The sequence below is a fragment of the Salmo salar genome, chromosome ssa03 (genome assembly GCF_905237065.1).
Source record: "Salmo salar chromosome ssa03, Ssal_v3.1, whole genome shotgun sequence".
NCBI classification, from domain to species: domain Eukaryota; kingdom Metazoa; phylum Chordata; class Actinopteri; order Salmoniformes; family Salmonidae; genus Salmo; species Salmo salar.
The window spans coordinates 97,740,348-97,755,922 of NC_059444.1; the positions used below are offsets into that span (position 1 = coordinate 97,740,348).

General features: G+C 42.8%; 1 protein-coding gene across 2 annotated transcripts in view; it reads left to right on the plus strand.

Annotated features, from left to right (window-relative positions):
* LOC106602010 (chloride channel 7) overlaps positions 1–12,920 on the plus strand; it is a 65,364-nt gene extending 52,444 nt beyond the window's left edge. For both annotated transcript variants that reach the window (XM_045715939.1, XM_045715940.1), the window contains one exon: positions 12,790–12,920. In XM_045715939.1, coding sequence (XP_045571895.1) covers positions 12,790–12,876 — 87 coding nt within the window. In that variant the 3' untranslated portion in view covers positions 12,877–12,920. The remainder of the gene's footprint in view (positions 1–12,789) is intronic.
* Positions 12,921–15,575: the final 2,655 nt, after the last annotated feature.

A 15,575-nucleotide genomic window follows, 5' to 3' on the forward strand; every position in this document is an offset into this window, starting at 1 on the left:
TGTAGGTCTGGTATAACCTGTCTCTCTATAGGTTGTAGGTCTGGTATAACCTGTCTCTCTATAGGTTGTAGGTCTGGTATAACCTGTCTCTTCTCTCTATAGGTTGTAGGTCTGGTATAACCTGTCTTTCTATAGGTTGTAGGTCTGGTATAACCTGTCTCTTCTCTCTATAGGTTGTAGGTCTGGTATAACCTGTCTCTTCTCTCTATAGGTTGTAGGTCTGGTATAACCTGTCTCTCTATAGGTTGTAGGTCTGGTATAACCTGTCTCTCTATAGGTTGTAGGTCTGGTATAACCTGTCTTTCTATAGGTTGTAGGTCTGGTATAACCTGTCTCTTCTCTCTATAGGTTGTAGGTCTGGTATAACCTGTCTCTTCTCTCTATAGGTTGTAGGTCTGGTATAACCTGTCTCTCTATAGGTTGTAGGTCTGGTATAACCTGTCTCTTCTCTCTATAGGTTGTAGGTCTGGTATAACCTGTCTTTCTATAGGTTGTAGGTCTGGTATAACCTGTCTCTCTATAGGTTGTAGGTCTGGTATAACCTGTCTCTCTATAGGTTGTAGGTCTGGTATAACCTGTCTCTTCTCTCTATAGGTTGTAGGTCTGGTATAACCTGTCTTTCTATAGGTTGTAGGTCTGGTATAACCTGTCTCTTCTCTCTATAGGTTGTAGGTCTGGTATAACCTGTCTCTTCTCTCTATAGGTTGTAGGTCTGGTATAACCTGTCTCTCTATAGGTTGTAGGTCTGGTATAACCTGTCTCTCTATAGGTTGTAGGTCTGGTATAACCTGTCTCTTCTCTCTATAGGTTGTAGGTCTGGCATAACCTGTCTCTTCTCTCTATAGGTTGTAGGTCTGGCATAACCTGTCTCTTCTCTCTATAGGTTGTAGGTCTGGTATAACCTGTCTCTCTATAGGTTGTAGGTCTGGTATAACCTGTCTCTTCTCTCTATAGGTTGTAGGTCTGGTATAACCTGTCTCTTCTCTCTATAGGTTGTAGGTCTGGTATAACCTGTCTCTCTATAGGTTGTAGGTCTGGTATAACCTGTCTCTTCTCTCTATAGGTTGTAGGTCTGGTATAACCTGTCTCTCTATAGGTTGTAGGTCTGGTATAACCTGTCTCTCTATAGGTTGTAGGTCTGGTATAACCTGTCTCTTCTCTCTATAGGTTGTAGGTCTGGTATAACCTGTCTCTCTATAGGTTGTAGGTCTGGTATAACCTGTCTCTCTATAGGTTGTAGGTCTGGTATAACCTGTCTCTCTATAGGTTGTAGGTCTGGTATAACCTGTCTCTCTATAGGTTGTAGGTCTGGTATAACCTGTCTCTCTATAGGTTGTAGGTCTGATATAACCTGTCTCTTCTCTCTATAGGTTGTAGGTCTGGTATAACCTGTCTCTTCTCTCTATAGGTTGTAGGTCTGGTATAACCTGTCTCTTCTCTCTATAGGTTGTAGGTCTGGTATAACCTGTCTCTTCTCTCTATAGGTTGTAGGTCTGGTATAACCTGTCTCTCCTCTCTATAGGTTGTAGGTCTGGTATAACCTGTCTCTTCTCTCTATAGGTTGTAGGTCTGGTATAACCTGTCTCTCCTCTCTATAGGTTGTAGGTCTGGTATAACCTGTCTCTTCTCTCTATAGGTTGTAGGTCTGGTATAACCTGTCTCTTCTCTCTATAGGTTGTAGGTCTGGTATAACCTGTCTCTCTATAGGTTGTAGGTCTGGTATAACCTGTCTCTTCTCTCTATAGGTTGTAGGTCTGGTATAACCTGTCTCTTCTCTCTATAGGTTGTAGGTCTGGTATAACCTGTCTCTTCTCTCTATAGGTTGTAGGTCTGGTATAACCTTTCTCTCTATAGGTTGTAGGTCTGGTATAACCTGTCTCTCTATAGGTTGTAGGTCTGGTATAACCTGTCTCTTCTCTCTATAGGTTGTAGGTCTGGTATAACCTGTCTCTTCTCTCTATAGGTTGTAGGTCTGGTATAACCTGTCTCTCTATAGGTTGTAGGTCTGGTATAACCTGTCTCTTCTCTCTATAGGTTGTAGGTCTGGTATAACCTGTCTCTCTATAGGTTGTAGGTCTGGTATAACCTGTCTCTTCTCTCTATAGGTTGTAGCTCTGGTATAACCTGTCTCTTCTCTCTATAGGTTGTAGGTCTGGTATAACCTGTCTCTCTATAGGTTGTAGGTCTGGTATAACCTGTCTCTCTATAGGTTGTAGGTCTGGTATAACCTGTCTCTTCTCTCTATAGGTTGTAGGTCTGGTATAACCTGTCTCTTCTCTCTATAGGTTGTAGGTCTGGTATAACCTGTCTCTTCTCTCTATAGGTTGTAGGTCTGGTATAACCTTTCTCTCTATAGGTTGTAGGTCTGGTATAACCTGTCTCTCTATAGGTTGTAGGTCTGGTATAACCTGTCTCTTCTCTCTATAGGTTGTAGGTCTGGTATAACCTGTCTCTTCTCTCTATAGGTTGTAGGTCTGGTATAACCTGTCTCTTCTCTCTATAGGTTGTAGGTCTGGTATAACCTGTCTCTCTATAGGTTGTAGGTCTGGTATAACCTGTCTCTTCTCTCTATAGGTTGTAGGTCTGGTATAACCTGTCTCTTCTCTCTATAGGTTGTAGCTCTGGTATAACCTGTCTCTTCTCTCTATAGGTTGTAGGTCTGGTATAACCTGTCTCTCTATAGGTTGTAGGTCTGGTATAACCTGTCTCTCTATAGGTTGTAGGTCTGGTATAACCTGTCTCTCTATAGGTTGTAGGTCTGGTATAACCTGTCTCTTCTCTCTATAGGTTGTAGGTCTGGTATAACCTGTCTCTCCTCTCTATAGGTTGTAGGTCTGGTATAACCTGTCTCTTCTCTCTATAGGTTGTAGGTCTGGTATAAACTGTCTCTCTATAGGTTGTAGGTCTGGTATAACCTGTCTCTTCTCTCTATAGGTTGTACGTCTGGTATAACCTGTCTCTCTATAGGTTGTAGGTCTGGTATAACCTGTCTCGTCTCTCTATAGGTTGTAGGTCTGGTATAACCTGCTCTCTATTGGGTTGTATAAGTCTCTCTATAGGTTGTAGGTCTGGTATAACCTGTCTCTCTATAGGTTGTAGGTCTGGTATAACCTGTCTCTTCTCTCTATAGGATGTAGGTCTGGTATAACCTGTCTCTTCTCTCTATAGGTTGTAGGTCTGGTATAACCTGTCTCTCTATAGGTTGTAGGTCTGGTATAACCTGTCTCTTCTCTCTATAGGTTGTAGGTCTGGTATAACCTGTCTCTTCTCTCTATAGGTTGTAGGTCTGGTATAACCTGTCTTTCTATAGGTTGTAGGTCTGGTATAACCTGTCTTTCTATAGGTTGTAGGTCTGGTATAACCTGTCTCTTCTCTCTATAGGTTGTAGGTCTGGTATAACCTGTCTCTTCTCTCTATAGGTTGTAGGTCTGGTATAACCTGTCTCTTCTCTCTATAGGTTGTAGGTCTGGTATAACCTGTCTCTTCTCTCTATAGGTTGTAGGTCTGGTATAACCTGTCTCTTCTCTCTATAGGTTGTAGGTTCTTGTATAACCTGTCTCTTCTCTCTATAGGTTGTAGGTCTGGTATAACCTGTCTCTCCTCTCTATAGGTTGTAGGTCTGGTATAACCTGTCTCTTCTCTCTATAGGTTGTAGGTCTGGTATAACCTGTCTCTCCTCTCTATAGGTTGTAGGTCTGGTATAACCTGTCTCTTCTCTCTATAGGTTGTAGGTCTGGTATAACCTGTCTCTCTATAGGTTGTAGGTCTGGTATAACCTGTCTCTTCTCTCTATAGGTTGTAGGTCTGGTATAACCTGTCTCTCTATAGGTTGTAGGTCTGGTATAACCTGTCTCTTCTCTCTATAGGTTGTAGGTCTGGTATAACCTGTCTCTTCTCTCTATAGGTTGTAGGTCTGGTATAACCTGTCTCTCTATAGGTTGTAGGTCTAGTATAACCTGTCTCTTCTCTCTATAGGTTGTAGGTCTGGTATAACCTGTCTCTCTATAGGTTGTAGGTCTGGTATAACCTGTCTCTTCTCTCTATAGGTTGTAGGTCTGGTATAACCTGTCTCTTCTCTCTATAGGTTGTAGGTCTGGTATAACCTGTCTCTCTATAGGTTGTAGGTCTGGTATAACCTGTCTCTTCTCTCTATAGGTTGTAGGTCTGGTATAACCTGTCTCTTCTCTCTATAGGTTGTAGGTCTGGTATAACCTGTCTCTCTATAGGTTGTAGGTCTGGTATAACCTGTCTCTTCTCTCTATAGGTTGTAGGTCTGGTATAACCTGTCTCTCTATAGGTTGTAGGTCTGGTATAACCTGTCTCTTCTCTCTATAGGTTGTAGGTCTGGTATAACCTGTCTCTCTATAGGTTGTAGGTCTGGTATAACCTGTCTCTTCTCTCTATAGGTTGTAGGTCTGGTATAACCTGTCTCTCTATAGGTTGTAGGTCTGGTATAACCTGTCTCGTCTCTCTATAGGTTGTAGGTCTGGTATAACCTGTCTCTCTATAGGTTGTAGGTCTGGTATAACCTGTCTCTCTATAGGTTGTAGGTCTGGTATAACCTGTCTCTCTATAGGTTGTAGGTCTGGTATAACCTGTCTCTTCTCTCTATAGGATGTAGGTCTGGTATAACCTGTCTCTTCTCTCTATAGGTTGTAGGTCTGGTATAACCTGTCTCTCTATAGGTTGTAGGTCTGGTATAACCTGTCTCTTCTCTCTATAGGTTGTAGGTCTGGTATAACCTGTCTCTTCTCTCTATAGGTTGTAGGTCTGGTATAACCTGTCTCTTCTCTCTATAGGTTGTAGGTCTGGTATAACCTGTCTCTTCTCTCTATAGGTTGTAGGTCTGGTATAACCTGTCTTTCTATAGGTTGTAGGTCTGGTATAACCTGTCTTTCTATAGGTTGTAGGTCTGGTATAACCTGTCTCTTCTCTCTATAGGTTGTAGGTCTGGTATAACCTGTCTCTTCTCTCTATAGGTTGTAGGTCTGGTATAACCTGTCTCTTCTCTCTATAGGTTGTAGGTCTGGTATAACCTGTCTCTTCTCTCTATAGGTTGTAGGTCTGGTATAACCTGTCTCTTCTCTCTATAGGTTGTAGGTCTGGTATAACCTGTCTCTTCTCTCTATAGGTTGTAGGTCTGGTATAACCTGTCTCTTCTCTCTATAGGTTGTAGGTCTGGTATAACCTGTCTCTCCTCTCTATAGGTTGTAGGTCTGGTATAACCTGTCTCTTCTCTCTATAGGTTGTAGGTCTGGTATAACCTGTCTCTCCTCTCTATAGGTTGTAGGTCTGGTATAACCTGTCTCTTCTCTCTATAGGTTGTAGGTCTGGTATAACCTGTCTCTCTATAGGTTGTAGGTCTGGTATAACCTGTCTCTTCTCTCTATAGGTTGTAGGTCTGGTATAACCTGTCTCTCTATAGGTTGTAGGTCTGGTATAACCTGTCTCTTCTCTCTATAGGTTGTAGGTCTGGTATAACCTGTCTCTCTATAGGTTGTAGGTCTGGTATAACCTGTCTCTTCTCTCTATAGGTTGTAGGTCTGGTATAACCTGTCTCTCTATAGGTTGTAGGTCTGGTATAACCTGTCTCTTCTCTCTATAGGTTGTAGGTCTGGTATAACCTGTCTCTCTATAGGTTGTAGGTCTGGTATAACCTGTCTCGTCTCTCTATAGGTTGTAGGTCTGGTATAACCTGTCTCTCTATAGGTTGTAGGTCTGGTATAACCTGTCTCTCTATAGGTTGTAGGTCTGGTATAACCTGTCTCTTCTCTCTATAGGATGTAGGTCTGGTATAACCTGTCTCTTCTCTCTATAGGTTGTAGGTCTGGTATAACCTGTCTCTCTATAGGTTGTAGGTCTGGTATAACCTGTCTCTTCTCTCTATAGGTTGTAGGTCTGGTATAACCTGTCTCTCTATAGGTTGTAGGTCTGGTATAACCTGTCTCTTCTCTCTATAGGTTGTAGGTCTGGTATAACCTGTCTCTCTATAGGTTGTAGGTCTGGTATAACCTGTCTCTTCTCTCTATAGGTTGTAGGTCTGGTATAACCTGTCTTTCTATAGGTTGTAGGTCTGGTATAACCTGTCTCTCCTCTCTATAGGTTGTAGGTCTGGTATAACCTGTCTCTCCTCTCTATAGGTTGTAGGTCTGGTATAACCTGTCTCTCCTCTCTATAGGTTGTAGGTCTGGTATAACCTGTCTCTCCTCTCTATAGGTTGTAGGTCTGGTATAACCTGTCTCTTCTCTCTATAGGTTGTAGGTCTGGTATAACCTGTCTCTTCTCTCTATAGGTTGTAGGTCTGGTATAACCTGTCTCTTCTCTCTATAGGTTGTAGGTCTGGTATAACCTGTCTCTTCTCTCTATAGGTTGTAGGTCTGGTATAACCTGTTCTCTCTATAGGTTGTAGGTCTGGTATAACCTGCTTCTCTCTATAGGTTGTAGGTCTGGTATAACCTGTCTCTTCTCTCTATAGGTTGTAGGTCTGATATAACCTGTCTCTTCTCTCTATAGGTTGTAGGTCTGGTATAACCTGTCTCTCTATAGGTTGTAGGTCTGATATAACCTGTCTCTTCTCTCTATAGGTTGTAGGTCTGGTATAACCTGTCTCTTCTCTCTATAGGTTGTAGGTCTGGTATAACCTGTCTTTCTATAGGTTGTAGGTCTGGTATAACCTGTCTCTCTCTATAGGTTGTAGGTCTGGTATAACCTGTCTCTTCTCTCTATAGGTTGTAGGTCTGGTATAACCTGTCTCTTCTCTCTATAGGTTGTAGGTCTGGTATAACCTGTCTCTTCTCTCTATAGGTTGTAGGTCTGGTATAACCTGTCTCTTCTCTCTATAGGTTGTAGGTCTGGTATAACCTGTCTCTTCTCTCTATAGGTTGTAGGTCTGGTATAACCTGTCTCTTCTCTCTATAGGTTGTAGGTCTGGTATAACCTGTCTCTTCTCTCTATAGGTTGTAGGTCTGGTATAACCTGTCTCTCCTCTCTATAGGTTGTAGGTCTGGTATAACCTGTCTCTCCTCTCTATAGGTTGTAGGTCTGGTATAACCTGTCTCTCCTCTCTATAGGTTGTAGGTCTGGTATAACCTGTCTCTCCTCTCTATAGGTTGTAGGTCTGGTATAACCTGTCTCTTCTCTCTATAGGTTGTAGGTCTGGTATAACCTGTCTCTTCTCTCTATAGGTTGTAGGTCTGGTATAACCTGTCTCTTCTCTCTATAGGTTGTAGGTCTGGTATAACCTGTCTCTTCTCTCTATAGGTTGTAGGTCTGGTATAACCTGTTCTCCTCTCTATAGGTTGTAGGTCTGGTATAACCTGTCTCTTCTCTCTATAGGTTGTAGGTCTGGTATAACCTGTCTCTTCTCTCTATAGGTTGTAGGTCTGGTATAACCTGTCTCTTCTCTCTATAGGTTGTAGGTCTGGTATAACCTGTCTCTTCTCTCTATAGGTTGTAGGTCTGGTATAACCTGTTCTCTCTATAGGTTGTAGGTCTGGTATAACCTGTCTCTCTATAGGTTGTAGGTCTGGTATAACCTGTCTCTTCTCTCTATAGGTTGTAGGTCTGGTATAACCTGTCTCTTCTCTCTATAGGTTGTAGGTCTGGTATAACCTGTCTCTTCTCTCTATAGGTTGTAGGTCTGGTATAACCTGTCTCTTCTCTCTATAGGTTGTAGGTCTGGTATAACCTGTCTCTTCTCTCTATAGGTTGTAGGTCTGGTATAACCTGTCTCTTCTCTCTATAGGTTGTAGGTCTGGTATAACCTGTCTCTTCTCTCTATAGGTTGTAGGTCTGGTATAACCTGTTCTCTGCTCTGTCTCTCTATAGGTTGTAGGTCTGGTATAACCTGTCTCTTCTCTCTATAGGTTGTAGGTCTGGTATAACCTGTCTCTTCTCTCTATAGGTTGTAGGTCTGGTATAACCTGTCTCTCTATAGGTTGTAGGTCTGGTATAACCTGTCTCTCTATAGGTTGTAGGTCTGGTATAACCTGTCTCTCTATAGGTTGTAGGTCTGGTATAACCTGTCTCTCTATAGGTTGTAGGTCTGGTATAACCTGTCTCTTCTCTCTATAGGATGTAGGTCTGGTATAACCTGTCTCTTCTCTCTATAGGTTGTAGGTCTGGTATAACCTGTCTCTCTATAGGTTGTAGGTCTGGTATAACCTGTCTCTTCTCTCTATAGGTTGTAGGTCTGGTATAACCTGTCTCTTCTCTCTATAGGTTGTAGGTCTGGTATAACCTGTCTCTTCTCTCTATAGGTTGTAGGTCTGGTATAACCTGTCTCTTCTCTCTATAGGTTGTAGGTCTGGTATAACCTGTCTTTCTATAGGTTGTAGGTCTGGTATAACCTGTCTTTCTATAGGTTGTAGGTCTGGTATAACCTGTCTCTTCTCTCTATAGGTTGTAGGTCTGGTATAACCTGTCTCTTCTCTCTATAGGTTGTAGGTCTGGTATAACCTGTCTCTTCTCTCTATAGGTTGTAGGTCTGGTATAACCTGTCTCTTCTCTCTATAGGTTGTAGGTCTGGTATAACCTGTCTCTTCTCTCTATAGGTTGTAGGTCTGGTATAACCTGTCTCTTCTCTCTATAGGTTGTAGGTCTGGTATAACCTGTCTCTTCTCTCTATAGGTTGTAGGTCTGGTATAACCTGTCTCTCCTCTCTATAGGTTGTAGGTCTGGTATAACCTGTCTCTTCTCTCTATAGGTTGTAGGTCTGGTATAACCTGTCTCTCCTCTCTATAGGTTGTAGGTCTGGTATAACCTGTCTCTTCTCTCTATAGGTTGTAGGTCTGGTATAACCTGTCTCTCTATAGGTTGTAGGTCTGGTATAACCTGTCTCTTCTCTCTATAGGTTGTAGGTCTGGTATAACCTGTCTCTCTATAGGTTGTAGGTCTGGTATAACCTGTCTCTTCTCTCTATAGGTTGTAGGTCTGGTATAACCTGTCTCTCTATAGGTTGTAGGTCTGGTATAACCTGTCTCTTCTCTCTATAGGTTGTAGGTCTGGTATAACCTGTCTCTCTATAGGTTGTAGGTCTGGTATAACCTGTCTCTTCTCTCTATAGGTTGTAGGTCTGGTATAACCTGTCTCTCTATAGGTTGTAGGTCTGGTATAACCTGTCTCGTCTCTCTATAGGTTGTAGGTCTGGTATAACCTGTCTCTCTATAGGTTGTAGGTCTGGTATAACCTGTCTCTCTATAGGTTGTAGGTCTGGTATAACCTGTCTCTTCTCTCTATAGGATGTAGGTCTGGTATAACCTGTCTCTTCTCTCTATAGGTTGTAGGTCTGGTATAACCTGTCTCTCTATAGGTTGTAGGTCTGGTATAACCTGTCTCTTCTCTCTATAGGTTGTAGGTCTGGTATAACCTGTCTCTCTATAGGTTGTAGGTCTGGTATAACCTGTCTCTTCTCTCTATAGGTTGTAGGTCTGGTATAACCTGTCTCTCTATAGGTTGTAGGTCTGGTATAACCTGTCTCTTCTCTCTATAGGTTGTAGGTCTGGTATAACCTGTCTTTCTATAGGTTGTAGGTCTGGTATAACCTGTCTCTCCTCTCTATAGGTTGTAGGTCTGGTATAACCTGTCTCTCCTCTCTATAGGTTGTAGGTCTGGTATAACCTGTCTCTCCTCTCTATAGGTTGTAGGTCTGGTATAACCTGTCTCTCCTCTCTATAGGTTGTAGGTCTGGTATAACCTGTCTCTTCTCTCTATAGGTTGTAGGTCTGGTATAACCTGTCTCTTCTCTCTATAGGTTGTAGGTCTGGTATAACCTGTCTCTTCTCTCTATAGGTTGTAGGTCTGGTATAACCTGTCTCTTCTCTCTATAGGTTGTAGGTCTGGTATAACCTGTCTCTCTATAGGTTGTAGGTCTGGTATAACCTGTCTCTCTATAGGTTGTAGGTCTGGTATAACCTGTCTCTTCTCTCTATAGGTTGTAGGTCTGATATAACCTGTCTCTTCTCTCTATAGGTTGTAGGTCTGGTATAACCTGTCTCTCTATAGGTTGTAGGTCTGATATAACCTGTCTCTTCTCTCTATAGGTTGTAGGTCTGGTATAACCTGTCTCTTCTCTCTATAGGTTGTAGGTCTGGTATAACCTGTCTTTCTATAGGTTGTAGGTCTGGTATAACCTGTCTCTCTATAGGTTGTAGGTCTGGTATAACCTGTCTCTTCTCTCTATAGGTTGTAGGTCTGGTATAACCTGTCTCTTCTCTCTATAGGTTGTAGGTCTGGTATAACCTGTCTCTTCTCTCTATAGGTTGTAGGTCTGGTATAACCTGTCTCTTCTCTCTATAGGTTGTAGGTCTGGTATAACCTGTCTCTTCTCTCTATAGGTTGTAGGTCTGGTATAACCTGTCTCTTCTCTCTATAGGTTGTAGGTCTGGTATAACCTGTCTCTTCTCTCTATAGGTTGTAGGTCTGGTATAACCTGTCTCTCCTCTCTATAGGTTGTAGGTCTGGTATAACCTGTCTCTCCTCTCTATAGGTTGTAGGTCTGGTATAACCTGTCTCTCCTCTCTATAGGTTGTAGGTCTGGTATAACCTGTCTCTCCTCTCTATAGGTTGTAGGTCTGGTATAACCTGTCTCTTCTCTCTATAGGTTGTAGGTCTGGTATAACCTGTCTCTTCTCTCTATAGGTTGTAGGTCTGGTATAACCTGTCTCTTCTCTCTATAGGTTGTAGGTCTGGTATAACCTGTCTCTTCTCTCTATAGGTTGTAGGTCTGGTATAACCTTTCTCTCTATAGGTTGTAGGTCTGGTATAACCTGTCTCTCTATAGGTTGTAGGTCTGGTATAACCTGTCTCTCTATAGGTTGTAGGTCTGGTATAACCTGTCTCTTCTCTCTATAGGTTGTAGGTCTGGTATAACCTGTCTCTTCTCTCTATAGGTTGTAGGTCTGGTATAACCTGTCTCTCTATAGGTTGTAGGTCTGGTATAACCTGTCTCTTCTCTCTATAGGTTGTAGGTCTGGTATAACCTGTCTCTTCTCTCTATAGGTTGTAGGTCTGGTATAACCTGTCTCTTCTCTCTATAGGTTGTAGGTCTGGTATAACCTGTCTCTCTATAGGTTGTAGGTCTGGTATAACCTGTCTCTTCTCTCTATAGGTTGTAGGTCTGGTATAACCTGTCTCTTCTCTCTATAGGTTGTAGGTCTGGTATAACCTGTCTCTTCTCTCTATAGGTTGTAGGTCTGGTATAACCTGTCTCTTCTCTCTATAGGTTGTAGGTCTGGTATAACCTGTCTCTTCTCTCTATAGGTTGTAGGTCTGGTATAACCTGTCTCTCTATAGGTTGTAGGTCTGGTATAACCTGTCTCTTCTCTCTATAGGTTGTAGGTCTGGTATAACCTGTCTCTCTATAGGTTGTAGGTCTGGTATAACCTGTCTCTTCTCTCTATAGGTTGTAGGTCTGGTATAACCTGTCTCTTCTCTCTATAGGTTGTAGGTCTGGTATAACCTGTCTCTCTATAGGTTGTAGGTCTGGTATAACCTGTCTCTCTATAGGTTGTAGGTCTGGTATAACCTGTCTCTTCTCTCTATAGGTTGTAGGTCTGGTATAACCTGTCTCTCTATAGGTTGTAGGTCTGGTATAACCTGTCTCTTCTCTCTATAGGTTGTAGGTCTGGTATAACCTGTCTCTCTATAGGTTGTAGGTCTGGTATAACCTGTCTCTTCTCTCTATAGGTTGTAGGTCTGGTATAACCTGTCTCTTCTCTCTATAGGTTGTAGGTCTGGTATAACCTGTCTCTCTATAGGTTGTAGGTGTGGTATAACTCTTCTCTCTATAGGTTGTAGGTCTGGTATAACCTGTCTCTTCTCTCTATATGTTGTAGGTCTGGTATAACCTGTCTTCTCTCTATAGGTTGTAGGTCTGGTATAACCTGTCTTCTCTCTATAGGTTGTAGGTCTGGTATAACCTGTCTCTCTATAGGTTGTAGGTCTGGTATAACCTGTCTCTTCTCTCTATATGTTGTAGGTCTGGTATAACCTGTCTCTCCTCTCTATAGGTTGTAGGTCTGGTATAACCTGTCTCTCTATAGGTTGTAGGTCTGGTATAACCTGTCTCTTCTCTCTATAGGTTGTAGGTCTGGTATAACCTGTCTCTCTATAGGTTGTAGGTCTGGTATAACCTGTCTCTCTATAGGTTGTAGGTCTGGTATAACCTGTCTCTTCTCTCTATAGGTTGTAGGTCTGGTATATCCTGTCTCTTCTCTCTATAGGTTGTAGGTCTGGTATAACCTGTCTCTCTATAGGTTGTAGGTCTGGTATAACCTGTCTCTCTATAGGTTGTAGGTCTGGTATAACCTGTCTCTCTATAGGTTGTAGGTCTGGTATAACCTGTCTCTCTATAGGTTGTAGGTCTGGTATAACCTGTCTCTTCTCTCTATAGGTTGTAGGTCTGGTATAACCTGTCTCTCTATAGGTTGTAGGTCTGGTATAACCTGTCTCTTCTCTCTATAGGTTGTAGGTCTGGTATAACCTGTCTCTCTATAGGTTGTAGGTCTGGTATAACCTGTCTCTTCTCTCTATAGGTTGTAGGTCTGGTATAACCTGTCTCTTCTCTCTATAGGTTGTAGGTCTGGTATAACCTGTCTCTCTATAGGTTGTAGGTCTGGTATAACCTGTCTCTTCTCTCTATAGGTTGTAGGTCTGGTATAACCTGTCTCTCTATAGGTTGTAGGTCTGGTATAACCTGTCTCTTCTCTCTATAGGTTGTAGGTCTGGTATAACCTGTCTCTTCTCTCTATAGGTTGTAGGTCTGGTATAACCTGTCTCTTCTCTCTATAGGTTGTAGGTCTGGTGACTAGGAAGGACTTGGCTCGTTACCACCTGGGGAAGCACGGACTGGAGGAGATGCAACTGGCTCAGACATGATACACATACTACTATTATTATTATTACTACCACACACACACACACACACACACACACACACACACACACTATTACACACACACACACACACTATTACACACACACTATTACACACACACACACACACACACACACACACACACACACACACACACACACACACACACACACTATTACACACACACACACACACACACACTATTACACACACACTATTACACACACACACACACACTATTACACACACACACACACACACTATTACACACACACACACACACACACTATTACACACACACACACACTAAAACACACACACACACACACACTATTACACACACACACACACACACACACACACACACACACACACACACACTATTACACACACACACACTACTATTACACACACACACTATTACACACACACACACACACACACACACACACACACACACACACACTATTACACACACACACACACACACACTATTACACACACACACACACTATTAAACACACACAAACACACACACACACTATTAAACACACACACACACACACACACACTATTACACACACACACACACACACTATTACACACACACACACTATTACACACACACACACACACACACACTATTACACACACACACACACACACACACACACACACACACACTATTACACGCACACACACACACACACACACACTCGACCTAGAGACTACAGTGGTCACCTGTTGCCTAGTTACCTGTGAGACCCCCCATCTATGCATTCTGATACTCCCATTGGTTAGAGGTCAGAGGTCCTTGTCAATCACCGATGCCAAAACAGTCCGTCTGACTTTCACCATAACATCTACAGCGTCTTTGTCTCTCTCTCTGCCTGCTCAACAAGGCTATAATGCATCATATCGCAGTCATAATGCTTCATAAGACTTATAAGATGAGCTAATGTCTGTGGTTTTATAATGATCCTGACTTGTTGCTGACAGCCGTTTTGAGTTTGTTGATTAGTGGCCTTATCGAAAGCCATTATGACGTCATGAGTTTACAAAGGGCTCCTATCGATGCATTATACCTGTTGGCGCTCACGTTCTGAAGACTCCCTGACACAACACGTTAAGCCTGTCGATAAATCTGTTTTGCACTGTGTGAAAGAAGGAGAAGAAGGAAGCTTTTATTTATTCTAGACCTGTTTTAAAGTAGTCTGTAGACCACTGGGAGATGCTGCTGAGCTACAGACTACAAACCTTTGTTTTCTGTTGTAGACTTCATTCAGTAGGAAATGACATGAGGTCAGAATTGCAGGTATATTTTGTACTTTGTGGATGTTTCACAACGTGGAATTAGAATGAATGTATTGAAATGAATAGAATGAATTGTTATTCATTGATCCCTCCTGCTGACAGTTGGCCTGCAGTGATCGTCTGCGTCCACTAAGTGGGGCTGTTGAGATCTGTAGCTTTCGTAGCAGGACCACAGTGGTCGTGGGATTGAAATGAAGGTTATTTTGACAGTCTATACAACATGGCCAGGGGTTTCTCCTGACATAACCAGGGAGACCTCTGGCGTCGGGTTGGGCGCTAGCCACACTTTCATTTCTGTACCATACTGGGGCGTACGGTACTACCAGGAGTGCACACAAAGGACACTATTTCAAATTCCTATTATTTTAAACATTTTACGGTATGGAAAATCATGCCGGGGGTATTCTGAAATACGGCGGTATACGGTATATCAGCCAAGCCTACTCTGGACCCTCATTATATACTACTGCCTGTATAGTGATGTTACGGTACCGACCCAGAACTCTGCTTGTGTTCTAGATGGAACCCTATATAGTTCACTATATCTCTCTCTCTCTGTCTGTCTCTCTCCCTCTGTCTGTCTGTCTGTCTCTGTCTGTCTCTCTCTCCCTTGCTCTCTCTCTCTGTCTGTGTCTATCTCTGTCTGTCTCTCTCTCCCTCGCTCTCTCTCTCTGTCTGTCTCTGTCTCTCTCTCCCGCTCTCTCTCCCTCGCTCTCTGTCTGTGTCTCTCTCCCGCTCTCTGTCTGTCTCTCTCCCTCTCTCTCTGTGTCTCTCTCCCTCTGTCTGTGTCTCTCTCCCGCTCTCTGTCTGTCTCTCTCCCTCTCTCTGTCTGTGTCTCTCTCTGTCTCTGTCTCTCTCTCCCGCTCTCTGTCTCTCTCTCTGACTCTGTCTCTCTCCCTCTCTGTCTGTGTGTGTATCTCTCTCTCTCTCTGTGTCTCTGTCTGTCTCTCTCCCGCTCTCCCGCTCTCTCTCCCTCGCTCTCTGTCTGTCTCTCTCCCTCTCTCTGTGTCTCTCTCTCTCTCTCTGTCTGTGTCTCTGTCTGTCTCTCTCCCGCTCTCTGTCTCTCTCTCCCTCGCTCTCTGTCTCTGTCTCTCTCCCTCTCTCTGTCTGTGTGTTCTCTCTCTCTCTCTCTCTCTCTCTCTCGCTGTCTGTCTCTCTCGTAGGGTACCATTTGGGACACAGACTATTTATTCTTTTCTCTAGATGTTTTGCACTCTGACCTCCTACTATAGAAACATCTACATTTACATGATGAATGTAAAAACCGACGCTGTGTTTCCCTGATGTGAAAACATATGTCCATCTGAATGACAACATACAGACAGGGTGGGCTCTGGTCAAAAGTAGTGCATTATATTGGCAATAGGGTGCCATTTGGGATACAGAT